At 45.7% G+C, this 27806-nt stretch overlaps 2 protein-coding genes across 3 annotated transcripts in view; both read right to left on the bottom strand.

Annotated features, from left to right (window-relative positions):
- Window positions 1-11776, bottom strand: part of ANXA3 (annexin A3) — a 38230-nt gene extending 26454 nt beyond the window's left edge. Inside the window, exons 1-3 of the mRNA XM_083458999.1 lie at window positions 11628-11776; window positions 6961-6998; window positions 3200-3287 (exon numbers count right to left, since the gene is read on the bottom strand). Coding sequence (XP_083315125.1) covers window positions 3200-3287; window positions 6961-6975 — 103 coding nt within the window. The 5' untranslated portion in view covers window positions 6976-6998; window positions 11628-11776. The remainder of the gene's footprint in view (window positions 1-3199; window positions 3288-6960; window positions 6999-11627) is intronic.
- Window positions 11777-13317: 1541 nt separating this feature from the next.
- FRAS1 (Fraser extracellular matrix complex subunit 1) overlaps window positions 13318-27806 on the bottom strand; it is a 388317-nt gene continuing 373828 nt past the window's right edge. For both annotated transcript variants that reach the window (XM_083520384.1, XM_083520385.1), the window contains exons 68-73: window positions 27497-27656; window positions 25993-26109; window positions 22807-22973; window positions 21626-21831; window positions 19628-19774; window positions 13318-17167 (exon numbers count right to left, since the gene is read on the bottom strand). In XM_083520384.1, the coding sequence (XP_083376510.1) occupies window positions 16571-17167; window positions 19628-19774; window positions 21626-21831; window positions 22807-22973; window positions 25993-26109; window positions 27497-27656 (1394 nt within the window). In that variant the 3' untranslated portion in view covers window positions 13318-16570. The remainder of the gene's footprint in view (window positions 17168-19627; window positions 19775-21625; window positions 21832-22806; window positions 22974-25992; window positions 26110-27496; window positions 27657-27806) is intronic.

Here is a 27806-nt window from a genome sequence, read left to right as displayed (position 1 = left end):
GTCGCAGCAGGAGGGGGAGACACCCATGCCTCTTCACCAGCCAGACTCATCTCTGCCTCTTGGCTCCACCCCTCTTCAGCCTCCACTTCTACCTCTGAGTCTGGACTGCTCTCCACCACAGCCTCTTCCTGCTCACTAAGCCCTGTTACTGCTCCAGCTTCCGACACCTCCTCCTCCCAGTCTTCTCCCTCTTCCCCCATCTGACCACTCATCATCCTCTGGCTCTGAGGCATCTTCTCTTAGGGGTTCCCCAGCTGTTTCCTCCCACCGTTCCTCTGCATCCAGCCATGACAGCTGCCACAAGCCCCTCAATGGCACAATATGGCAACCCCTGCAGAATGTGCATTGGAAGTGTACCCACCAGTCCTTTTGTGATGCTCTATAGGCTAGACGACTTTAAAAGATAAATCAACGAATTCACAGAGGAGAGTTCCGTCGATAGCTATTAGCTATCAGAAGCAGATCACAAAATAATGAATTTGGGTTTTCTGGAAGGGATAAGACCAGGACATGAGATTTAATTAATTTATGACTAATTACTGGCTGCAGAAATTCCAACTGGAGGGAGGGGGGAACTGAAGCTATCACTGAGTGGGAAATTAAGTGCGGAGCTTTAATTAAACGTGTCGTGTTAACTTATTGGATCAATGGCACAGAAGGGAAAAAGGGGAAACCGTGGGAAAATGAATTGTTTAGATAACTTTGTTCTCATTCTTGTACAAGCAACCCTGATTTGGCTGGAATTAATGGAATTAAATTCAAGAACTGCGGATCATCATTTCTGCGGACCACAGGAGAGTTTTAATTGCTAAGCTGGCATGGAATAATTAGCTGTTCGTTTGCAACTGAGTCAAACTCACTGAAATCAATAGTTTCATGGGCACCGAATTCGATGTGGGCCTGCTCTGAATATGACTAACACTGGGAAGGGCCATAGTTCAGTGGTAGAGCATCTGATCTGCATGTAGAAAGTTCAGGGTTCAATCTCCAGGTAGGGCTGGCGGACAACCTTATCTAAAATCCCAAAGAGCTGCTGCCATCCAGTGTAGGCAACACTGAGTCTGATGCCCCAATGGTCAGACTCAGTATAAGGCAACTTTCTTTGACTCACAGCTGTCCATGGAGGCGCAGGTCAATTCTGTGTCCAGGGCAGCTGTCTAGTTATCTCCCGCTTGGACTACTGCAACGTGCTCTACATGGGGCTACCTTTGAAGGTGACCCGGAAACTGCAACTAATCCAGAATGCAGCAGCTAGACTTGTGACTGGGAGCAGCCGCCAAGACCACATAACACCGGTCCTGAAAGACCTACATTAGCTCCCAGTATGCTTCCGAGCACAATTCAAAGTGTTGGTGCTGACCCTAAACAGCCTTGGCCCTGTGTACCTGAAGGAGCGTCTCTACCCCCATTGTTTAGTCCGGACACTGAGGTCCAGTGCCGAGGGCCTTCTGGCGGTTCCCTCACTGCGAGAAGCCAAGTTACAGAGAACCAGGCAGAGGACCTTCTTGGTGGTGGCGCCCATCCTGTGGAACACCCTCCCATCAAAGAAATAAACAACTACCTGACTTTTAGAAAACATCTAAAGGAAGCCCTGTTTAGGGAAGTTTTTAATGTTTGATGTTTTATCGCATTTTAAATATTTTGGTGGAAGCAGCCCAGCCAGATGGGTGGGGAATGAATATATATATATATATATATATATATATATATATATATATATAACGGAAGTTTACGATAATTTGAGTTTTAGTGTCATTTTGTTTCACAGACTATGCAAATAAATTGTCAGCTGTTATGACTAATGTTTGTGTACCTGATACGTATGTTTTAAAAATTAATAGAGCTGAAAGGGTTCTTGAAAGGTCATATAGCAAAAGTGAGGGGCAGGTGGGGCTCGTCAACCTGGGAAGGTAGCCCATGTAGGAGAAGGAAAAGTCTGACACTAAATCTCTGCTGCCTTATGGGATATCTTCGAGAGAACAAAAATGTGAAAGAGTAAACCTACAGAAATCCATAAGACGGTTGGATGGCACCTTGCCAGTGTGGTGTAGTGGTTAAGAGCGGTGGACTCGTAATCTGGTGAACCGGGTTCGCTTCCCTGCTCCTCCACATGCAGCTGCTGGGTGACCTTGGGCCAGTCACACTTCTTTGAAGTCTCTCAGCCTCACAGAGTGTTTGTTGTGGGCAAGGAAGGGAAAGGAGATTGTTAGCCGCTTTGAGACTCCTTAGGGTAGTGATAAAGCGGGATATCAAATCCAACTTCCTTCTGGAAACTCCTGCAGTCAAGCTGGTGCAAAATATTTTGCTCTGTGTTCCTCCCATCAGCAGGGCCAAGAGGGGGTGGGTCTTGTCGTCTGGGCAGCCCAGGCCCCCCATCCATACTGCCTAAGCTTGCACACCAGAGAGGTTGCTTTGCTGCTGCTAATGCAATGGGTTGACTTCACGACCCTGGAGGAACACTACATTTTCTCTTGAGTCAGAGGGAGGCCAATGTCTGTTAACAGATTTGCCAACAGATACAGAAAGTTTTTACTCCTGCTCGGGGGTGCAATTTGCATCAGGCTCTCCACATGAGCGGGTGGTGCTGTGGTCTAAACTGAGCCTAGAGCTTGCTGATCAGAAGGTCGGTGGTTCGAATCCCCGCAACGGGGTGAGTTCCCGTTGCTCGGTCCCTGCTCCTGCCAACCTAGCAGTTCGAAAGCATGTCAAAGTGGAAGTAGATAAATAGGTACTGCTCTGGCGGGAAGGTAAACAGCGTTTCTGTGCACTGCTCTGGTTCGCCAGAAGCGGCTTAGTCATGCTGGCCACATGACCTGGAAGCTGTACGCTGGCTCCCTTGGCCAATAAAGCGAGATGAGCACCGCAACCCCAGAGTCAGCCACGACTGGAGTTAACAGTCAGGGGTCCCTTTACCTTTACCTGCTCCACATGAGCTACATGAGGGTCAACTAGGGAGGCCCTCAGGCTGATCCTAAAGTTAATCTGGGATTATCAGTGGTTGCTTTGCACAGTGTCCTGCAGGTGACTGCAGGCATCAAAGCCACAAGAGCTGGTGCAACACTAAGGCAGCATGAAGCAGACTGAGCCAGATGAAGAAGATGGTGTTTATACAGAAATCCTAGGGTGAGGCAACATCTGACCAGATCTTCTGCCTGCCTGCCTGGAACAGAGAAGGAGGCAGAGGACCGAGACCACTTACCTATTCCCTGAATTGCTTTCCGAATTGCTTCAGCATCTCTCGATGCATTAAAGCCAGGAGCATCCCGAATCGTTCCCCTAGTGCCAACCTAAAATAGGGAGAGCAGGGAGAAAGGAAGTGTCCATTATTATTATTATTATTATTATACCAAAAATGGAAAACCAGCGAGGTCCCAACTAAAGAAGAATGGCAACTTAAACTGATGGAATATGCGCAGCTTGTGGATCTAACATATAGAATAAGAGAACAAGAAGAACATTCGTTTAAAGAAGATTGGAAAATGTTTATCGAATATATGGGGGGAAATTGTGTACACTTGAAAACGTTGGCAGCATTAAGATAAATTCAACAGTGTAAATAAGTTTTGATGGATATAATAAAGGAGAGCCATGGGGCAGGGTCCAGGATGCTCAGATTACTGCCACCAGACCTCCCCTTTCATGATGTAACCGTGATGTATGAGTGATGTAGTTTGGGGTGGGATGTAAAATGGGGATTAGCAGCTAATAAAAGTTTGGGGGCTCTTTTGTTTGGGGCTTCCATCTTGTTACACCTTGTGGCAGGTGGGAGTCCTGTCGCAACAGTCTTCAATAAAGACCAAGCCTACTGGCTGCTTCTTTTGCTCTGGTATTCCTGGCTGGTGTCCTTGTTTTTTTGTCCAAGGGAGCCCTCGGATTTCTCCGTTAACATTATCAAGACATTAGCTACTCTACACAGAGCTATAAAAGTACCTTAATATACAAGTTAAGACATTAAACATTAAAATTTATAAGCTAAAATTATCACATGGCCACTGATATATTAAAAAATAAGGTTAATTAATACAATGTGCAATTATATTCGGAGTTTGGTGATAAAGATGGAATATAGCTTGATGTAGATAGGGTCAAATAAATTCATCTCCTTTACAGTTGGTGGCTACCTTGGCTACATAATTTGCTCTAATTTTCCTAGCGGCAGTTGCAAAAAGTGCTACCCGCCAGGTCACATACTTATCTGTGTCTGCGAGGAGATATAAAATCATGTCAGAGGTGTTCTGGCCAGGAGACCTTGTGATTATAGGTGCCAAAAATCTTTCTCTTGCTTCATTATATAAGGGGCAGCGCAAGATATAATGCATAAGGTCCTCTCCTTCAGAACATCCCCTAATGCAGACACGTTTGTTTGTTTGTTGATATGCCTCTGTGTCTCCCATCTCTATAAGCAGAGTTTATGGTATTTAATCGTGACTCTGTAAAAGCTTTCCGAAGTTGCACAAAAGTCAATTCATTAAAATAAGATGTATGTTCATAAGCCTCTCTAAGTTTAAAATATAATGGGGCAGCAAACAAATCAAAGTCCTGGCCTTTTGCTTATAAGATCTGATCTAACCAGAGGAGGCCAGGGGAAATTCACTTGGGTGTGGATAAGGGAAAACGAACACACACACACACACACACACACACACACACACACACACACCAGGAGCTTATGAGCTCAGCCATTCAGGAATGTTGACTTAGTTCATCCACTGGAAATGAAGAAATAAAAGCAAAGCAGTTTTCCTGATGCCAAAATCCTGCCTGCGTGGGGCTCTGAACATGCTCAAATTCAGCCACAGTCAAGAACAATGAAAGGCACATGTAGCTCGCACATTCCTGAGATTGCTGGTGCGGCAGTGCGCACTGTGCGTGCTAGGCTGAGAGGAAGAGCTGGAAATGTGCAAAGAGAAAGCCAATCCTTCACATCGTGGAGACAAAGTGCGGTTGAAGCCAGGTAGACAGTGAGTCAGGGAAGTCTTGCATGTGGGCATTACTCTGCTTTGTACACAAGCTTTGTACACATTTGCTGGCTCCAGGATGTTTGCTGAAGTGGAGACATGAGCTGCTGTCTCCATCTTCTGCTTCCTTCCTGTTTCTGTAACGGACTAAACTGCCTGTGGCTCTTCAGTTCCCGCAGAGCAGCCTTCTCCTACTTGGTGCCTGCTAGCAGGGGCTGATGGTAGTTGTAGTCCAAAGCTGCAGGGAACCCACCTGGTTAAGGGACCCTGCTGTGATAAGCTTGACAAAACCACAGCCTCATTGTATCTAAAGTATGTGGATGTCCTAGCCACATTCCCAACATATTTGGAAATCCTTCCACAAAAACTGGCCAGGCCAGTTTTTCAGGTCACGTTCCAGCCCTATCACCTCAGCAGGGCCCACATTGCTGCCACCAGCCCAAGACTCCCATACTGGGCTTGGCAACCCCCTGTTTTAATTTTCCACGGTGCCCCAGAGTGCTGCCACATTGGGCATTCTGGAACATTCTGGGAAATTAAAATGGCAGCTCATTGCTGGAGGAGACTCTTGAGAGTCCCATGGACTGCAAGAAGATCAGACCTATCCATTCTGAAGGAAATCAGCCCTCAATGCTCACTGGAAGGACAGATCCTGAAGCTGAGGTGCCAATACTTTGGCCACCTCATGAGAAGAGAAGACTCCCTGGAAAAGACCCTGATGTTGGGAAAGATGGAGGGCACAAGGAGAAGGGGACGACAGAGGACGAGATGGTTGGACAGGGTTCTCAATGCTACTAACATGAGTTTGCCTGGCGTGCTCTGGTCCATGGGGTCACGAAGAGTCAGACACAACCAAACGACTAAACAACAACAACAAAATGGCGGCTCATAGTCGTGGGATGTTGCTCTCAGGTAAAGACACCAAGAGAGGGCACATCAATGTTACCAGAGAGTGACTCTCCTCAAACCTAGAGGCAGTTCCTGAACCTGATTTTTCTGTCACCCTGGGAGCTACTTCTCGAATTTCTTCCATGGCGATATTTTGCCCAGAGAGAGAACTCGGATGTGGGAAACATTTGCTACAATGCCAAGGCTCTTGCTAGCATTGAGGAACAAGGCCCATCTTTCATAGCTTATTCTCTTCTCCCTAAAAGAAAAGTGACAGCTTTGGAGCTACAAGATTAAATGTGGGGTTCCCCCCCCTCCACCTCTGGGATGAGGAGTGACCCATTTGCAAGATAACGTAGGACTCCTGCTAAGGAAAGTGGAATAAATTTCCGGAAAAATGAATGAATGAGCGAGCAAATGAATGAATAGTAGTGCAATCATCACATTAGAGAAACCTTAACAGTTTAACCACATGAGTCTGAATCCATCTTTCAGTTAATTACCCTTGACTGAGAGGTTTGTTACAAATTCTACAAAGAAAGGAAGTGGAGCAAAAAATTTCATTATCAGCAAGATGATATTCTGAGGAGGCTGGGGGAATAGAGACCTTAGAAAGGACTACTGCTCAATGATAGAACACATGCTTTTTCTGCAGGAGGTATTAACTGAGTCATGTTCATTAATTTCAATGGGTCTAACTCTGAGTAAAAGTTAGTTGAATACCACACCTGTCTGAAAATACACCCTGTCTGAAACTAGAGAGGTGCTGCCACTCAGTGTGAACATTACTGAGATAGAAAGACTAATGGATCTGACTTTGGTGCAAGGCAGCTCCCAATGTTTCAGAATTTGCTTTTAGATGATGCCCTTCTCAGAATAGGCTGGCTGGCTGGCTGGGATACTACCAGACTTTAAGCAAAGCTGTGATCTCCAAATGATTTCATTACCCGGCAATAGTTTTTCAAAATGGCACATGAGCAAAACAGCCAGAAGTGTGTCATGCAAAGGACTCAGACTTTCTCTGTTTTTTCTCTCTAAAGTTCAGTCTCCAAGCAAACAGAGAGGATCCCAAATGCACAAGAGTAAGGTATGCAGACGACATGATTTTACTCACCCAAACAGAAGCCATTATGATCTTCTCTCAGAAAGACTCTGGAAGAATAAGCAGATGTTAACAGAATGCAACGCGGGGCATGTTATTATAAAATACACTAACACAAGAAAAGATGTATGTTCTTGTAAAGACTCATCTTTTCCACCGGGCTTTCTCTGACTCCTATGATCAGACCTGGATTAATGTGTATCAAACTCCTGAATCTGTTTTACTTGTTTTTATACAGTTGGGTATTTTTAGGGTCTATTTTTAATTTAATTGACATTGTTTTTATATTGCACATAGTGAGCACTACTTAAGAGGTTTTTGAAATATTAAAGGGCTTAAAAATGCTATAAAATAAAATGAAGACAATTAGCAGTCCATTCTTTCCAATACATTCCTGCGGCAATTCTCCTGATGTTGCTGCTGAGGGTATCCAAACCCCGTTCTGCATTTTTTAAGATTCACAATAACTCTACATCTATAAATCTATAGTGAGGCCTGCACACACACTGTGAAACTGGCAACAAAAAGCAGCTCCCTCTGACTGTTGCGGTCAGTTAGCTATGTCTTCCTGCACTCCGTTCCACTGCAACTGTTTTAGGCACCATTTTGCCTGAATGAAGCAAACCATTGTTTGTTTCCAAACCATAGTATCACGTCTTGATTTGAAAAGAGAACTACAGCTTGTACAAGCCACAGTTTGCTACATTTCGACACAACATCATGTTTCAAGTTTGCAAAGTCTCCATTCCCATACATTCCCACTCCTCAATAAAAACAGGCTTCTGAATAACTCACCATTCTGGCCTGAGTCACAGGCCACAGGGAATGAATAGCAGAGGGAATACACTGTATATCTAACATCCTCCCACCCATGGTTTATTTTATTTTTTTACCCAGAGAACTTTGGAAACTGTCCAAGCTCAAATACACAACACAGGAAAAGGCGTATTGACTCAGATCCTTAAAGAGGGATGTTCGTTTGCCACAAGCACACAGGGCTTAGCTCAGTGTTTTGCTTGGGAGAAATTTGCCCCACCCAACCTGAAGTTATGGAAACAAGGGTTGCAGAGGAGTAAAAGCAGTTAGAGAACTTTCCTCTGCTTCGCAAAACCAGGCTTAGTGAAGGAAGGACACACCAGGGACAATGAGGGAAAAGCCATCTCTTCAAATGTGGGTCTTCCCCAGTATCATATAAAGCACAGGTGGGGTTCTGGTTTAGATAACAAATGGGGTATGTATGCATGCAAGGCATACACCTCTCCAAGCAGGGCTCACTTCAGCACCTGATAAAATACAGTGGTACCTCAGGTTAAGTACTTAATTTGTTCCAGAAGTCCGTTCTTAACTCGAAACTGTTCTTAACCTGAAGCACCACTTTCGCTAATGGGGCCTCCTGCTGCTGCCGCGCCGCCGGAGCCCGATTTCTGTTCTTATCCTGAAGCAAAGTTCTCAACCTGAAGCACTATTTCTAGGTTAGCGGAGTGTGCAACCTGAAGCGTATGTAACCTGAGGTACCACTGCATGCTGCTTTGAGGCGGACTCTAGGCAGTTCCAGATTACTGTTATCTTTTTTAAGTGATTCAGTCACATGCCAGCAAATTAAGGTTGCACACAATCAAAGGCACTACTGATCAAGAAATCTGCTTTAAAAAAAATTGAAACGGAAAGTAGCAATGCAATTTACTAGAAAATATGGGATAGCTTCACACAGTGCTGTCTAACCTTCCCACAAACAGATCAGAATTAAAGGTGTCTAACCAGCCCAGACAAGGGACGTGGGTGGCGCTGTGGGTTAAACCACAGAGCCTAGGGCTTGCCGATCAGAAGGTCGGCGGTTCGAATCCCCGTGACGGGGTGAGCTCCCGTTGCTTGGTCCCTGCTCCTGCCAACCTAGCAGTTCGAAAGCATGTCAAAGTGCAAGTAGATAAATAGGTACCACTCCAGAGGGAAGGTAAACAGTGTTTCCGTGGGCTGCTCTGGTTTGCCAGAAGCGGCTTAGTCATGCTGGCCACATGACCCAGAAGCTGTATGCCGGCTCCCTCGGCCAATAAAGCGAGATGAGCATCGCAACCCCAGAGTCGGCCATGACCGGACCTAATGGTCAGAGGTCCCTTTACCTTTAACCAGCCCAGACACCTTGTGCAAACGACTCAGGAGGAGTGAAAATCAAGAGAATCATAGAATTGTAAAGCTGGAAGGGACCCTAAGGATCATCTAGTCCAACCCCCTGAAATGCAGGAATATGTAACTGTCCCATATGGGGATTGAACCTGCGACCTTGGCACTATGCTCTGACCGATTGAGCCAGCCACTGCTTAGCATACAGGTCATCTAGAAGCGACCTGTGGAGGTAAGCAGGGCAATGAGGGTTCAGCAGCCCTTCTTTTCTTCCTGCACTGAAGCACAGACAGTGTAGATGTCGACTCAAGCTGGCTTCAGACTGTCATAGGGTTATTAAGAGTTTATCAGCCTTCACTATCTCTCAGGGCTCATACAGATTGTTGGTTTTTCAAGAGACCAAGGTGTAATGGGCAGTCATATAGCAGGTTTCCCAGAGAGTTTACCAAGTGTTGATCAACACAGTCTCTATACAAACTTAGAGCATATTAGCAGGGGAAGTTGGGATTACTCCGCCCATACAGAATTCCATCTGTCCCAACACACTCTCTCCAAAAGCGGCTCACTGAAAGAAAGCGTGATTAAGACTGCCACCACACTTTTAACCACAGCATCATATTATATACCAAGATATCCTGCCAAGGTTTCATTAATGTAGGGTTGCCATATTTCAAAAAGTGAAAATCTGGACACAAACGTTGTAAAGCCTTTTTTGGCAAAGTTGCTGAGGTTTTTTTCCTTCTGCATAATCTCAAAAAAGTAGTTTTTGAGCTATTTTAAAGGAAATTCACCAAAATATGCACTTCCAACATAGATTGCCATATGTCCAGATTTTCCCAGACATGTCAGTGACTTCCACCCAAACAACTGTTTTCAACAGCCAAATCCCAGCTATGTCCAGGAAATTCTGGACGTGTGGCAGCCCCAATTAATGTCTATTATAGATAACAGCCACAGATAGACCGATGTTCCATGAACTTCTCTAATCCTTAAACCAAATCAAGTGCCCAGAATTTTTACATGGTATAGTCCTCTCAGGACCACCCTGCTCCAAACTGCAGGTGTGTGCAAGTGTGTGTACAGTCATACCTTCGGTTGAAGTAGCTTTGGGTTAAGCATTTTCGGGTTGTGCTCGTGCATGTGCAGACACGCAAAATGACGTCACACGCATGCGCAGAAGGAGCAAATCGCGACCCGTGCATGCACAGACGTGCGGGTTGCGTTTGCTTCAAGATGTGAATGGGGCTCTGGAATGGATCCTGTTCGCATCCAGAGGTAAGATAAAGGTAAAGGTACCCCTGCCCGTACGGGCCAGTAGTGTCCGACTCTAGGGTTGTGCGCCCATCTCACTTAAGAGCCCGGGGGCCAGCACTGTCCGGAGACACTTCCGGGTCACGTGGCCAGCGTGACGAAGCTGCTCTGGCCAGCCAGCATCAGCGCAGCACACGGAAATGCCGTTTACCTTCCCGCTATAAAGCAGTACCTATTTATCTACTTGCACTTGGGGGTGCTTTCAAACTGCTAGGTGGGCAGGAGCTGGGACCGAAAAACGGGAGCTCACCCCGCCGCGGGGATTCGAACCGCCGACCATGCGATCGGCAAGCCCTAGGCACTGAGGTTTTACCCACAGCGCCACCCGCGTCCCTAGTGCATCCAGAGGTACCACTGTATTAAATATTATGAAGCTCTACCACATTCCCTGCATGCAGAAAGCGTCTCCCTCAAATGCTTGCTTTCCATGAGCTGAGAGGCCTTTGATCCAAGCCAGATCACAAGTATGCAATTCCACTCAGCTTTACCTTGGAACATTACAGTCCCAACAGGAGTGCTGCTAACATGTGAAAGAGCTTCATTCACCCATGATTCCATCCCTATGAGTCATCATGCCCTTTCCCTGCACATTAGCAACACACAATAGGAAGTATATCCTGCACCTCAGAGAGTTTCAAGAAAGCTCTAACAAAAATGGGCGTGGCGAGGGAGAGGAATCCCAAACCCATGTTGGGCAATATCTATATTAGGACTGAGGCTGTTGTATCAAACCAGGCCAGAGATGGAAACCCATCGGAAGTCCTAAGCCAGGCTTGTCGGAATGGCAGGTCGGAGTTTCTCCCGCTGCACCCCTTAAGATTCCCCAGGCAACAGGAGTGTCAACTTGGCTCCGCGACCGTGGATGCCTGGAGCCGTGGGTGCCACGGCCCTGGCACGGAATTTTGTGGGTGCTCGGCTTGGGCATCCAGGGCCCCAGGGAACTCACGCCTATGTTCCCCATCGAACGTTGCCTGGCATAGGCGCCGGGGCCCTGGGTGCCCGAGCACCCACAAAATTCAGGAGCTGGCACTCCTGATGGGGCAAAACTGCTGCGCACCGTTTCCAATAATCCCAGGAAGAAGCCGCGACGGCGCGCCAAGAAGGCGCGGTCGGGGCGCCTCGGGGTACGGCACCGGACGAAGCGCGAGAGGTGCGGCACGAAAGCGCGCGCCCGCTCGCCTCAATGGGGTCTCCCCGGCGCCCGAGAGGTGGAGTAGAAAGTCAGGCGTCCTTTGCTCTCGATGACTTACCCGTCAGCAACAGCCAGACGCGCCCCAGGAGCCGCGAGTTTGCAAAGGGAAAAAGCGCCCCGGGAGTGTAGCTGCTTCCAAGGGAAAGTTGCGCTCCGCCCTCGCTCGGCCCCACCTGCTGAGCCACGACGCCGGGGATGGAGGCAGGGCTCCCGGCCGGCCCATCCCAGCTCGCTGCCGGGTTATTTCTCGTCACTCTTGGTCTCGCTGCAACCCCGGAAGAGCCGGGAGGCTCGAACTGCGGCGACGCTCCTGCGCTTCGCTAAGAGTTGTGAAGCAGGCAGGCATCCCACAGGGAAAGCGCTCCGCTTTAGCACGACGTCTCTCTGCCTTTCTCTGGGCTGCACGGCTGCTGTATTAGCATCCCATGTATTTGCTCAGTGCGCGGGCGCTTGGCCAAAAAGGAAAGGGGCGCCAAAGCCAAGGGGAATTAAAAAGTAAAGGGCGTTTTTACGCAGCTGCAGAGTTGTTTTTCCATTCAGTGAGGAAAGTGATAGGGGAACGCGATGGAAAGCGTGGTATGGCAATTGCTTGACACCACGTCGTCTAATCTCTCCCTAAACAAAGCTGAATGCTCCATAGTACCGCAAAGTTTGTGCAAACTTATAGGGTTCAACAAATGGGTAGTCTGGAAGAGACCTGCGGACTGCAGGCTACTTTCCAGCCATGCAACATGCTAGAGGTGTCTTAACTCCTCACCACCCAGCCACACAAGAGAAATTATCAAAGTTAGAAGATATTTGCAGGCAGGAAAAGATAGCATGGAGCAGGGCTGAAGAGAGGGGAGGCCTGAGAAGAAACCCAGGGCCAGACAAAGAGCCCTGGAGGGCCAGAAGCTCCCACCCTGCTTTATGACACTGCAAAGGTACAACCCTCCTCTTTGTAGCCTTGGCAAACACATTGCTTTTCTGTCTTCTGTTGCCAGCTTACAATATAAAAACACAAGAATATATAACAAGGTAATGGTGTTGAACAAAAGTCTTGTTCCCTTATGGAGTACACAAGAGCCCTTATAGAGTCTTTTGTAGGTTCTCCATTGGTAGGAGAAAATAACAGGCCAACCAGACTACCAGGAAAGGTAAGGCATTATTAGATAACCTGGCAGGCAGGAGATAAACAAAGCACTCAGATTTCTGTTGTAGACCGCCTTTTCTATGATGTAGGTATGATGTATCTGGGGGTGGTCTTGGGGCTACACCCCTTCTGTGATTATGTATAATGTTTCTGGGGGTGGTCTTGAGCTCCAGAGTAGGGAATTTCAAAATGTCTATGTAAGGGGAGGCACACCTTCATTCTGGGTCCTCCTCCGCTCTCCTGTGTGTTGCAACAACATTAATAAAGATCAGGCTTACTAGCTGCTTTGCTTCTCAATATTCTCTGGTTGGCCTCTGTTATTTTCTCCTACCAATGGAGAACCTACAAAGGACTCTATAAGGGCCCTTGTGTACCCCATAAGAGAACAAGACCAGGTTTTGTTTACAACAATGGACAAAAACAATACCACCCCATCTCTCACCCCCGAGAAAGGACACAGATCGTCCTGTGAGAAAAGGAAGATTTTTGCCTGGCACCTATGCTGGTGTCTGCATTGCTCTTTACATCTCTGAAATGTTGGTTGAAGGTGAATGTGATGAAATCTGTATGGCCGATCTGGGTAGGTCTGCGCAACCAATTTAGATTGAAAGGCAAGTTCAGTTGAAAAGTAACCAAATGTGGTTTTTATTAGCAAAACAAAAACCCAGCAACAATGCAGAGAAAAGGGTATCATGGAAATAAAAACCATTCGTCCCGTAACAAAATGACCAATGCTCCAGAATACATAAAAAGGCGAGTTTCAAGAAAATGGGTTGACAGCACCAAATGAGATTTACTCAGAGCAACTTAAAAGAACTTTCTCTCAGAATGGGGGAAGTATGCATATTGAAAGGGGGTAGGGCTTGTATGCCTGCAGGCCTCAACACTTGAACATTTGGTGACAAACAGCAATATGCAATATCCATGTGCCAGCAGTTGTACAATTTAGGAGAACATATGTGTGCTTATTGTCTCTTGTTTCAACAGCATTGCAGTCATTATTCATATAGCAACACCAATGTGCAGGATGCTCTGTACTACTACTGAGATGGATTTTCCATGGTTCCCCTACAGTTTTGCCAACGCCATGCATACACAATGTTGGCATTCCAGCACTAAATAACTTGGCACAAGATCCTGCCTGCCATGGCAGAGTAACTCTCCTGCAGTATCATTTTTGTTACCGTTTTATTCTACCTTTTCAAGGAGCCCAGAATGCCTCTTTAACCCTCACAACCACCCTGTGAGATAGGATAGGCCTAAAGACTTGCCCTAGATCAACCAATCAGCTTGGCTTCTGAGCAGAGACTCATTGTGGTGTAGTGGTTAAGAGCAGTAGACTTGTAATCTGGTGAACCGGGTTCGCATCTCCGCTCCTCCACATGCAGCTGCTGGGTGACCTTGGACTAGTCACACTTCTTTGAAGTCTCTCAGCCCCACTCACCTCACAGAGTGTTTGTTGTCTGGGAGGAAGGGAAAGGAGATTGTTAGCCGCTTTGAGACTCCTTAGGGTCTCCTTAGGGCTTTTGATAAAGCAGGATATCAAATCCAAACTCTCCCCCTCCTCTTCTTCAAACCCAGGGCTCCCTGTTCCAAGACCACTCTAATGTTCTTCCCCAGATTCAGCAGGCTGCTGTGGGCCCAGAGGTTTCAATGTATGCAATGAACTCCACCACCCACATTCACTTCAGTGGAGGGCAGGGTTCGTTGGTGTGAATGAGGAGAGCTCTTAAAGGCAGGGGCTTCTGTGCATTCAATGGCATTGTGTATCAGGCTCTGAAGTGGGGCAACAGGCTAGACCTTGTACACAACATCCTGGTAGCAAGAGCTCCAGTCCCAATCTGTATGATGGTTTTATGCCAACACAAATGGCCTTTCTCCACCTAGGGTCAACCCACTCATGTGAATCGTCCAACAGAATGTTCACTTCATTGTTCGACAAGCCCTGGGGAAAGTCTTCAGTCCAGGGCATACAGGGGAACAATCTGAACACAGGTCAAAGCATTCACAAGACTTCTTCAAAGCATCACGGATGTTGCTTAATTATGAATGGCAGAATGCTGATACTGTGAATAAACGGGCCAGCGTGCGTCTGAGGGAAATCCAATACTGCCTGTTGGCATCGATCAAAACATATACAAAGTGATTGCGTGAATCAAACGAAGTAAAGCAACGATTACAGGTCTTTTGACACTTTCAAGTGTGCATCTACAGAAAATATATTGGCAATCTCAGCCAGGTGAAATATTCCACTACGGTCCGTCAGCTTCATAATTGTCCCCAAACCAGCCGCTATGATGAGACTGTCCCAGCAGATTTGCAGCAGACCAAACAGTAATGAGATTAGGCACACTGCATACAATGCATTTATACCCAACATTTCTGAAATCAGAGTGGTTCTTCTTCAATATCCACAAATATTTGCTCAACTCCTATGGAGGTCACTGTATTTAGGTATGTGCAATCTGATCTTCTGTATGCTTACTCAGGAACAAGTTCTTTGTTGTCAATGGTATGTATATCCAAGTAGGTATGCTTAGGCACTAACAGCAGAACGTAATTGTTCTACAGTCTATTCCAGGCACTGAAGTTCCAATGCATGTGTGAAGCTCCCTCGTGAAATGATTTCCCCATTCATGTCAAGGGAGGGAGCCAACCCACAGACATATACTCCTTTCCGTTTGTACATTGGCTCACCCCACTGAAACAATTGAGAAGGCCTGCTCTGCTTGGATTTCTGGGTGTCCAATGGAACACTCATGGAATTCTGGACTGGAGAAAATTCAGAAATGTATGACAATTCAGACATTTGAGAAATTAACATTAAGTGGAAGAGAAATTAACATTAAGTGGAAGAGAAATTAACATTAAGTGGAAGAGAAATTAACATTAAGTGTTTCTACGGAGGAAGAAACCACTTCTTCTACTTAAGTGGAGACCAGCTGAATATTACCCAGTACATTTTTGGCACTAAATAAACAATGGGAGATAGCCTGCTATTCTGAATACAACTTAGTTGGGCATCACCAAATATATATGGCAGTGGTAGGTCTAGTAATAGTGGTGATCAGATCTTACTTTTGCTCAAAGAGAATGCATTATAAATTTGGCTTAACATGTTACCTGCACCATGACAGCATAACACACAAAGGAAGGAAGGAAGGAAGGAAAGAAGGAAGGAAGGAAAGAAAGGATAATTAGCAACTAAAATGAACTTTAAAAGCTGAGACTTCTGTCATGTGCGACTGGCTCAAAGAGAAGCCCTTAAATCACTGCCCGCTTCCTCTAATGCTGCCGCAACGTGCTTCACTTTCACTCAGGAGCTGGAGGAACCGGTGTGTAGATATGATTGAACCTGAGTTCCAATGTGACTGATGCAATAGTGGCTGCGAGAGGAAGCAGTGGACCACAACAATTACCTGTTGCTTCTTCCACCTCCAAAGAAGCCTCATTTGCATTTGGCACCCTTCTAGTGTTTAATCAACCCCATTGTGCAGTGGAAGATACAGGAAACTGAGCACTGGAGGCTGGATGGGTGTGTGAATGGAATGCTGTCATCCAAGAGACTCAATTCAGCGCCTCAACGCAGGCCTGCTTCTCAGTGAGGTAGCTCCGTTGCGGAGTGGAAGCGTGCAAAGACGTGTCGCTTGTTCACCGCTCAAGCAAACAATGACCAAAAAGGTATCGCTCTTCCCTTTCTCTCCCCACCACCCACGAAGACCGTTACAAAAATATCAGGGATGGTTTCTTTTTTTAAAAAAACCAACAAACCATAGTTTTCCCCCACCCCTACCCCGGCTCCAGTTTCCTTTGTACAATTTATAAAAAAGATATTACAAAAAGGAAAAAGGAAAGTTGTGCATGGGCTACTAGACTTCTGTTCCGTCGTGTAAATTGTTGTGGACTTTCACCGCCAAGTTCACCTGCTTAACCTTTGCCCCTTGGGCCTTGTAGGCCCCATCGCTTTCACAGAGTACGTTCAGGTTCTTCACGGTGCAATACTGTCTGTTGACGTTCTTCTCGACGCCCTCTGTGCTCCTCTTGGCGGCCTCCACTTTGGTGTTGAGAGGATACTGCTCCACGGCGTCCCTCGCCGCCTTTTTCTTTTTCCTGTGCTTCCGACACTTCCTGGTCACGAAGCAGAAGACCAGGAGAACCAGCAGGAGGAGCATGATGGCCGCGAAGGCGCTGCCGATGGACGCCCCCGTCTGCGACAGGGAAGCGGCGGCCACTGCCTCTTGCTGCTCCAGGTTGAGAGACTTCATGTTCGTGCCATTCTTAACCTGGTCTCCTTCGTTGTCGTAGATCAAGGAGTCGTCTAGAATCAGGCCACCCTTAGGGACTGCAAGGTCCCGGCGGCTGCGTCGCAACTGCTGCACCAGAGAACGTGGCACCCGGGGACCCGCGATGGTCTCAGGGCCGATGACGTAAATCACTTGGAGGTACCACTGATGCCCGGTTTCCACCTGTTTGAAAAGCACAAGGAGCACACAAAAATAAACTAAAAAAAAAAGTCTTCACTAGATGCTTCAGTGAAAACCCTCACTGCTCAGCCCCCAAACCTAACTTTTCAGTTACTGGATAAAGGGAATTAATCGTTATTTGTTTATTCCTTATGTTTTGATAACACCCCCTTGAAAGGCACTTCCAGTGATAAAGATACAACAAGGAGCACTCAACTGCAAATGGAAAGGAGGGAGCAGTAGAATTCCAAAAACAGAACTATAATTCCAGACAATTGCCCTTCGTAAGCATATTACTAGACAACATCTTAAAAAGCAGAGACATCACCTTGCCAACAAAGGTCCATATAGTTAAAGCTATGGTTTTCCCAGTAGTGATGTATGGAAGTGAGAGCTGGAACATAAAGAAGGCTGATCACCAAAGAATTGATGCTTTTGAATTCTGGTGTTGGAGGAGACACTTGAGAGTCCCATGGACTGCAAGAAGAAAAACCTCTCCATTCTGAATTAAATCAGCCCTGAGTGCTCACTGGAAGGACAGATCCTGAAGCTGAGGCTCCAATACTTTGGCCACCTCATGAAAGGGGAAGACTCCCTGGAAAAGACCCTGATGTTGGGAAAGATGGAGGGCACAAGGAGAAGGGGACGACAGAGGATGAGATGGTTGGACAGTATTATCGAAGCTGCCAGCATGAGTTTGACCAAACTGCGGGAGGCAGTGGAAGACAGGAGTGCCTGGCGTGCTCTGGTCCATGGGGTCATGAAGAGTCAGACACGACTAAACGACTAAACACAAACACAAAGCATATTACCCAGGAACATTTCCCCAAAGGCATCTATGTGAAGCGGTTGTCTGACAGTCATGCTCCCTTACATAAGCGTATTCAAGAAACAGATGCCAAACTTTAGAAAAGTTCCCTTTCATTTTAAGATTAATTTTATATATATAAAATTTGGTTTTCCAAATTACAGTTTTATAATCACATATCCAACATACAACATAAAGACCAGATTCCATAGAATCTCCTGGACTTCACTCCTCCCCTTTGTGGGTCCTGTTGTTAATCATTTCCTCCTGCATCTTTTATAATAATCCAAATCGTTTACCTCTCCATTATATCCAAAATTCACCATTAAACTACAAGTGTTATTCCAATCCAACCAATATTTTTAACTGCTTACAATGGTTTTTAAGGTAAATTATAAATTCCCCCCATTCTTTATTAAAATTTTGGTTTTCCTGATTTCTGATTCTTCCGGTCATGTTTGCCATTTCAGCATAATCCATCAACTTAATCTGCCATTCTTCTCTGGTCGGGACTTTATCTTCTTTCCATCTCTGGGCCCAGAGAAAAGGACAGATCCTGAAGCTGAGGCTCCAATACTTTGGCCACCTCACGAGAGGAGAAGACTCCTTGGAAAAGACCCTGATGTTGGGAAAGATGAAGGGCACAAGAAGAAGGGGACGACAGAGGACGAGATGGTTGGACAGTGTTCTCGAAGCTACTAACATGATTTTGACTGTGGGACGCAGTGGAAGACAGGAGTGCCTGGCGTGCTCTGATCCATGGGGTCATGAAGAGTCAGACATAACTAAATGACTAAACAGGAACAACAGATATAAACCCATTTAACAGAGGATTGACGCTACTCCCTTGGGCAGATGAACCACCTGCCCACAGTGCCATCTCGTCTCATCTAAGAAAATTGGCAGTGCTTATGAGCACACACCAGCCTTTTTCAACCTGCTGCCCTCTAGATCTTTGGAACAACAACTTGCATCAGCTCTACCCTTGCTGTGATGACTGGGGCTGATGCGAGTTGCTCTGCAAAACATCTCAAGGGCATAATTTTCAGCAAAGTTGGCATACCCAGATCCCCCGCTCCCCCTCAATTTCCACACACCGAGCAATGAGAAGGCATACATTCTGGTGCTCCGTTGCACAATCAATTTGTAGAATTAAAACCATGACATTTGGACACAAGATCTACCCACTCTGGAAGAATGGCAGATGAAGGTGATAGACTATATGGGACTGGCAGAAATGACTGGCAGAATCCGAGACCAGGGAAGAGAGACGGCGGAAGAAGATTGGAAGAAATTCAAGGACTATCTTGGGAAATATTACAAAATTAGTGAATGTTAGAATGATGTTGGTTAGAATTTAAGTGGCTATCAGCTGTAATGATTAAGATAATTGGGGGGGGGAAGAAAGAAAGGTGGAAAATTAAGTGAAAATCAATGGCGAGGATTTGCTGAATGAATAATTTGAATTGGAATACAAAAAGGGGAGGTAAGAGGAGGTCTGAGAAGTAAGTTAAAAGAAAATAACTGAATGGAATTATATGTGTTTTTATTTTTGTATTTTTGTTCTTTGTATAACCTTTGAAAAGTTAATAAATATATTATTAAAAAAAAACACCATGACATTTGCCTGGGACATTAACTTGTATCCTACTCACCTTGTAGAGGGCATCCACCTTCATGATGAAGCCGTCCACTCCGGGCATGCTGCTGACCAGGTGGAAATCCGGCAGCTCAGAAGCAAAACAGGCATCGAAAGGTACATCGTGGAAGTATTTGTCAGTCGCTTCTGGCTGAGTCCTGTCCTGGAATTGGAAAGGAGCAGCAGCCCATGATTAGAAGGTAAATGGAGACAACATGCTCTTAAGAGAGCAGGCCTAGAGAGAAATGCATCATTGTCCAAAGATGGCTCCCTGGAGAAGCAGGCAGCAGGTTGGCCAAAGGGGAGAGATACACAACTACTGTGTGCTGATCCGTATCTTTTTTCCTCCTAGCTAATTGTCCCAATCTATTAAGTTCAGTTTGTTTAACTCAAGTTCTAGTCCAACAGGACTTTTGACACTTGTGTAACTACTGTCAGTCTGCATTTCTTGGTGCAGAAAGTATTGATCTGATGTTTAGAGATCTTTCCTGTTCTAATTAATTCAAGAGGGTTCTTGAAGCTTCTCTGTGTGAAAGAAGCAGAAGGTTCATGATGTTTGGGTTATTCCTCCAGAGAAGCAGAGTACAGCTGGTTTAAACTGATTGTCTAATCTCCTTCTATCAAGGTTATGCTGACTATAATAGTAAGGCCAGAAGGAGTCTGAGTTTCTCTTTCTCTTTCTATCTCTTTTCCTTCTGGTGTGGTGTTCTCTACATAGTATGCTTAGTGTTAAGGTTTAGACATTGTAAGTTATTGTAAGTTTAAGTCTGCTTCAACTGGATTTCTTATGGACACTGCCAATCCTGAACGTGTTGGATTTGTGACCATTATGCTCATTTGCCTTCAGTAGCAGTCAAGCTCTGCTGGATGAAATATAATTGCCTCTGGTCTATTTTTTTTTTTTTTTTTTTTTGGAATCCTGCAACGTGTTTAAGTTGTTACTCTGCTAACTATACAGTATGTTGGAATCTACTCTGGATCAATATTGAGTAGAATTTCAATGACAACTACAATACTAAAACCAACAGAACTACTGTCTGGGGAGAGAGGAAAAATTATCAGTGTGGTGTTTCTTCTTAATTCACCACACTTCCCGCTTCTCTCATGGAACTAACAGTAATTTACATCTATTTAGGACCACTGGCCAATCGAGCCCAGTGCTGTCTGTTCTTGATTGGCAGCAGTTCTTTGGGGTCTCAAGTAAAAGGGCCCTTCTCAGCTCTGATACCTGAAATTAGAATCACAGAATTGTAGACTTGGAAGGGACCATGAGGGTCAATTCCCTGCAACACAAGAATTTTTTTGCCCAACATGGGGCTCAAACCCGTGACCCTGAGGTTAAGAGTCTAATCTTTCAACCTTTTTTTCCAACTTCAGATGCCCTCCAGATGTTTTGGACTACAATGCCCATTGTGCTGGCTGTGGCTGATGGGTGTTGTAGTCCAGGTGGGCAAAGTCTGGTCTAATTCACCTTTGAGGTCGCTTCCAGCTCCATGATTCTATTGACATTTTGCTGTCTTTTAATAACGTCCACCTGAGGCAAATTTGACCTTGCCTGATGCTGGGGGCCAGCCTTGGGGTTTAGCAAGTAGTTGCACTGCACTGTAGTAACCTATACAGTGGTACCTTGGGTTAAGTACTTAATTCGTTCCGGAGGTCCGTACTTAACCTGAAACTGTTCTTAACTTGAAGCACCACTTTAGCTAATGGGGCCTCCTGCTGCTGGCGCGCTGCCAGAGCACGATTTCTGTTCTCATCCTGGAGCAAAGTTCTTAACCCGAGGTACTATTTCTGGGTTAGCGGAGTCTGTAGCCTGAAGCATCTGTAACCTGAAGCGTCTGCAACCCGAGGTACCACTGTAACTTGGTAAATGTATCTTCAGAGGATCCCCTCTGGATATTTTTTCTGTCCCCCCTGCCAGACTTGTGGTACAGCGGCTGTCCACATCCACCCTAAGCCCAGGGTGGTTGCCCTTCAAAGCCTTTCTCCAATATGCTAGAGTTACACAATGTACCAGCAGCAGAAATCTGTGCTTCAGGTGTTTGCTCGGTTGGATGCAGCCATACTGCGGACCCTCGTTATAGATGGTCCCCGTCGGGTCAAAGAAAGGCACGTAACCGTCCTTCCCTGTGCAGAGATAGACTTTTTCCAGCTGCAGTTTGTAGGCAGAGTTGAGATTCTGCTCAGGATTCCACATCACGCGGCCGTAAAGGATTTGGCCTGAGGAAAGAAAACACACAGGGCTCAGACTGAGTCAATATTTGTTTTTGTTTTTTAATAGATATTTATTGAAGATTTTCCATTTTAGTAAATTAAAAAGCCAAAAAGAAAAAAAAGAAAAAGAAAAATTAAAAACATATACAGTTTACCATCCTTATTTTCCAATAACATATTTCCCTGACTTCCCCACACCTCCCCTTCTTATATTCCAATTCAAATTGTTAAGTCAACGAGTTCTTATCCCCATTTTTTTAACCTTTTTATGTTTAATTCATTATAAAAAACCGATTTTACCTTATAAACATCAAAATTTATAGATCAGTACTCATTCTTAAATCCTTTTTCTAAAGTCGACCCAAATTCCCTTCCACGAATTCCCCATTTTTCATACATATAACAAAACAGAATAAAGATAAAAAGACGAATTATAATTATACACCCTTTGGGTCCCCAAACCCCACCCCCCCAAACCCCACCCCAATATTTGTATTAAAACATATATATTTAGAGAGACCAAGAGTTTGTGTTATGAAAGAGGAAGGAAAACTTTTCTCTATGCCATGCATAATTTTATAAGCTTCCCCCATTTTCATCTATTTATTTTTGACAAAGTAATAATCAGAAATAAATAAGAATAAAAATGCGCACCCACCAATGAGACCATTCCATTGCAACTATCCAACCTCCCAAAATTTCAGCACCTCTGGCAATTGTTTGACCTCTTTCCCTTTTAACAGTACAAATTCTACAAACACCCTTTCCATGTCTCCTCAAAATCATGTCTCCCCCCATCTTAACCTTAATGGTGCTTGCTAATTTATAAACTTTTATCATGTCGCCACTTACCAGCTCAGGTTCCATTTCATTTAGACAACAGCTTTTTATCACTGCCCCTCCTGTTTCTGCAGTTTCTGCTGGGCAACAGGTGATGACAGGAAACTGCCACACGATCCAACCAGGAAACGTAAACCCTACCTTTTGAAAAAGCTCCTTTATAGTCCATCTCTGCCATGGACATTTCTGATTTGGTTGGGTCCATCAGAAACACTTTCTCGTTGTTGCAGAGCTGAAACTCCGTGTTCAGGGAATACACCACGGGGACCGGGCGGTTAGTTTGTTGGAAGGCAATTGGGATCAGAAATCTAAACAGGGGAGAGGAAACAAGAGAGAAACGGCCCGTGAGACAATTTCAGAATTAGGGCAGAGTGGAAGGCACACATTTCCCCCAAACTGCCCTGCCCTACTCCCCTTTGCAGCCCCACAATCAGGGCCGGATTTAGGTTTGAGGAGGCCCTAAGCTACTGAAGGTAATGGGGCCCTTTATATGTCCAGCTGTCCTTTGTCAACAACAGATTGTCCCTGTTTTTTTGTGTTGAATGTATGCTATATGGTAATTTATGGACCTAATAGGTATCTAAAGCCATTTGCACATGTTGCCCTGCAACCAGTCCAGGCAGAATGTAGGCACCTTATATATAGAAATGAGCAAACCTGTGATAGTTCAGGGAGCAGGCTAGCAGGTGGAGCCCATAACTTACATCATAGGAGCCTTCACAACACAAAACACTGTTGCTGTATGAAGGTGTTATTTTATTTGTTTTTTTATCTTATATTTTGGAAATGTACATCCACTTGTTTTTTCCTTTACAGTGGCACCTCAGGTTAAGAACTTAATTTGTTATGGAGGTTCATTCTTAACCTGAAACTGTTCTTAACCTGAGGTACCACTTTAGCTAATGGGGCCTCCTGCTGCCGCCGCGCCGCCGGAACATGATTTCTGTTCTCATCCTGAAGCAAAGTTCTTAACCCGAGGTACTATTTCTGGGTTAGCGGAGTCTGTAACCTGAAGCGTCTGTAACCTGAAGTGTCTGTAACCCAAGGTACCGCTGTAATTTTCTTGGGGGCCCCCAAGAGAGTGGGGTCCTAAGCTATAGCTTGTTCGGCTTTGTAATGGGTATGAGTTACTCGTGCGTAAACTGGTGCCTTTCTCGGCTAATTTGCCTTGTTAAACCTTTCTGACTGCACAACCCCTTCTCATGGTGGCTGCCTCAGTCACTGGCAGAATCAATCAGTGGGCGTTTCTTGAACCTCTTCCAACATAAAAGTTGTTTGACACCCAGTCTCCTCCTCCTCTCACTGCGCAGGGAAGGCGTGGGTAGCGGAGGACCTGGGCTCTCCTCACTGATGTCCAGTGAAGAGTCCTGGAGCCCTCTCTCCAATTCCCCCGTCTGCCCCCCTTCATCCCTGGTGTTGCACTGAATGGCTTCCCCCTCTACTGAGCTGTTTCTCCCCCTGCTGCTGGGTCCTTCGCCAGCATCATCTGGGAGCCTCCCCTTCGCCTCTCCCTCCGATGCCAGTTCCCTGACAGGCTTATACGTAAATCTGGCACTGCCCACAATGGCCGCTGTCAACTTGGACAACTGATACCGTGACATCGATTGCCCTGTGCGCTTTTGCCTCTAGGTCTATCAACAACCTGAATGTGGCCCCCACCATGTAACCCAAGAGGCAACACGGCCCTGAAATTGAAAGAGGCTCGTTGTTCTTAATATAGCTCATGCCTCCTACAAATTGCATGTCCCCCCCCCCCTAGAAAATAAAGCCTATTGCCCCAGAGCAAGGCTAGCCATGCCCCTGCCTGCTCCACTGGAATGGGTTGTTTATTGGATTTGGCCAACACTAATAAAATGAGAACATCTAGCATTATTACCCTTCCGGGAAAGAGAGAATAAAATTCAAACCGTTTTCTCCCCTGCCCCGAATGCTTTCAGTCTGACTGCTGGTGTGCTGGTGGTGTTAAGCATCGGCTCCGTCTTTGGAAATAACCCAAAGAAGTCTTTTTGAAGTGCAGCACAAAGGAAAGGCTGTGATCCGAAGATCACAGATTTGAGCCTGCTGTTAGCCTGCACAGTGCCGGATTTCACACGCCGCGTTGGACTATCAGCCAGATGCATTTGCAGGAATGCTGTGAAAAGCTTTGTTTGATTTGAACAAAACAGAAGCACCGTCGTGCAAAGACGGCTGTGCCAATATTTCCTCTTGGAGCAGGGAAAAAGAGCACTGCACATCTCAGGAATTGTATGATTCCTGAGTCTTGGAAAAAAGGGTTTAAACACATCTCCCTCTTAAATTCCCCCCTTTGTGTTTCTCATTTGTCTGAATGATCCTGCAAAGTTCTGCTTGTCTTTTACGCTAGCGACCTGGACACATAAAAGACGCAACATTCAAATAAGAAATCTGTAAGCAACCAATGAAATCAAGCTGTCCAAGAGGCCATGTAATCTCCTTCCTTCAAATGTTTCCTTTAAACTGTTGACTGTTTATTATATACTAGCAAAGCGCCTGTCACTAGAAGTGGGGATGTACTGTATTTTTTGCTCTCTAAGATGCACCAGACCACAAGACTCACATAGTCATTGGAGGAGGAAAACAAGAAAAAAAATATTCTGAATCTCAGAAGCCAGAACAGCAAGAGGGATCGCTGCGCAGTGAAAGCAGCAATCCCTCTTGCTGTTCTGGCTTCTGGGATAGCTGTGCAGCCTGCATTCGCTCCATAAGACACACACACATTTCTCCTTGCTTTTTAGGAGGGGAAGAGTCTTATAGAGCAAAAAATATGGTATTTGCTAGGATGCCTTAATGGTGCAGTGTGCTTTACAAGAAAGGGCTTGTTGAATAACACCCACCCCACCACGATTGTCACGAATGAGTTTTGCTTGCCGCACACTCAGCCTCTTGACCCCCCTCTGCTATTGCCTCTGAGTCTGAACTGCTCTCTGCCGCAGCCTCTCTCTGCTCACTAAACCCTGTTGCCTCTTCGGCTTCTGACTCCTCCCAGTCTGTCCCCTCTTCTCCTTTTGACCACTGATCAATCCCCTGGCTCTGAGCCTTCTTCCCCTGGAAGTTCTGCTGATGGTGCCTCCAACCACTGCTCTGAATCCAGCCAGTCCACTCAATGGCCAAAGAAGAATATGGCACGGTTGGGAGAGTAGAATGGGAGGAATCGCCTTCTGCATGTAGGAAAAGGTGTGCAGGTATCTGTGTGTTCATCCCTCTCTCTCTCTCTCTCTCTCTCTCTCTCTCTCTCTTTTTTTTTTTTTTACTGATGAATATCCCCAGGCATGGTAAATCAAGCCACAAATAAAATAAGCATCTCCTTACTTTTCTGGAGCATGAGCAGTGCAGGGTAAAGGCTTGTCTCCTGGATCAACCCATGATTGCGTGGGCTGCACTGTGCATGGTATTAAGTAGATGGTGTATTCTCCCGAGTAATCCTTCCTGGAAGCAGAGAAGAAGCACCAGAGTTACTGTATTGATTTGTATTGCTATTTATACCCCGAAATCCTTTGTTTAAGGACCTGGTAAGTTTGGCCAGGAGAACAAAACAAACACAGAAATGGAACAGCCTTCTGGGCAAACAATTTGCCAGCAGTGTTTGAACCACATATAGGCCAGAATATAGGTCATTGGCTGCAGCTTGATCTCTAAAAAAAAACTTCAAGTAGGGCCTGGTTCTTTGATCAGAACAACTATGGGCATCAACAGGATTTGTGTATCCTGTTGCTACACTTTTGGGTAGCATCTAAAGTGGCAACTCACTGCAGAGAAATGTGCATCTTCCCATGGGTTGGATAGGTGAGTTGCCACTTCAAGAATTTGATCAAACACCAAAAGAAGATGAAGAAGCCTCTCTCACATGCAATCTTCCAGGTAATGCTCGTAAGAGATTCCGCCTCCTGATGCTCCCTGCTACAGATTTGTTTTCTTTAGTGCACATTTTCTCACTTCGTAGATGCTGCAAAAAAGACCTCTTTGCACTCCCCCGCACAAGCGGCGGGAGCAAAGTGTAACCACTGCACGACCTGATTGGCTTAAATAGTTAAGGAGTAGCACCAATTTCTGTATTTGTGGGATAGAATTCTTAAGAAAATAATGCGGCTGGCATACTATTCAGCCATCTTTAACTTCCCAGTCCTGGGGCTAGGTGGAGTGGAACAGGTCCAAATTCACCAGTTTTATTGATGTCAATTAATTTCTAGCTCACCATCCCTTGAAATTAAAGAGAAAGTTCGAATCTTAGGTCCTATGTCTTCTCTGCTCTGCAACTTTGGTCCAGCAGGGTGTGGAAAAGGACAGCAAATCAGAGAAAGTTGCTCTCATGGAAGGAGAGCTGAACAACAGCCCTCTCAAGTACAAAGAGGCAAGGAGTGGTTCCATAATCCCACGGGAAACCTATTGCCATGAGCAGACTCAGCCATGCTCCTGACTAACCTCCAGACTAACCCCAGAAATGTCAGTGAGGCAGTTAGGTGTGCAGTACCCTCAACTGCCTTTCAAAACCACCATTCCTCTTTTGCCAGGAGCAGCCTTTATTTTCTGCCTCAGCCTTTGCTTTTCTCCAGCAGAATTCCCAAAGCCCTTGTCCCCCAAATTCCTAATAACTGGCAAAGCCCACCCTCCGTCCCACACAGTCCCTCCAAAGTCCTAGTGCTATGCATGAACTCATTCCAGGATCATTCCCCTGCTGCCCTCAACCCTATTATGCCCCCCTTGGTTCTGCAAATTCACCCTGACAGAAACCTAGCACGAAACTGAAGACATCCTGGGCAGCAGAAGGATGGCAGCAGCTTCAGTAGCAAAACATGGCAGGGTTTTTTTGTCTTACCTGCTGTAGGAGCTGGTTGCTCTCCAGAGCTGATAAGGGGAATCAAAAGTCTGGCCACTCCACAAAAGCTGCAGGTCAAACTCCATCCCTCCCAAGTGATCAGGAGTCATGATGAAAGACTTTGCATCTGGCAAAGTGTGGTGTTCCATCACAAAGTGCCCTGCATAGAGAGAGGAAAACTGATGTTCTCGTTGTTGACGATAATAGCGTTAGCATGATTTTGCTTAATCTAAGGCTCATAAGGATTTAGCTTCTGAGCAATCTATGAATACCAGGGCTTAGCCCTAGAACAAGTAAAGGCAAAGGAAAA

The sequence above is a fragment of the Podarcis liolepis genome, assembly GCF_965112155.1.
Source record: "Podarcis liolepis genome assembly, chromosome: 9".
Classification (NCBI taxonomy): Eukaryota; Metazoa; Chordata; class Lepidosauria; order Squamata; family Lacertidae; genus Podarcis; species Podarcis liolepis.
This window is presented reverse-complemented; position numbering and strand designations above follow the sequence as displayed.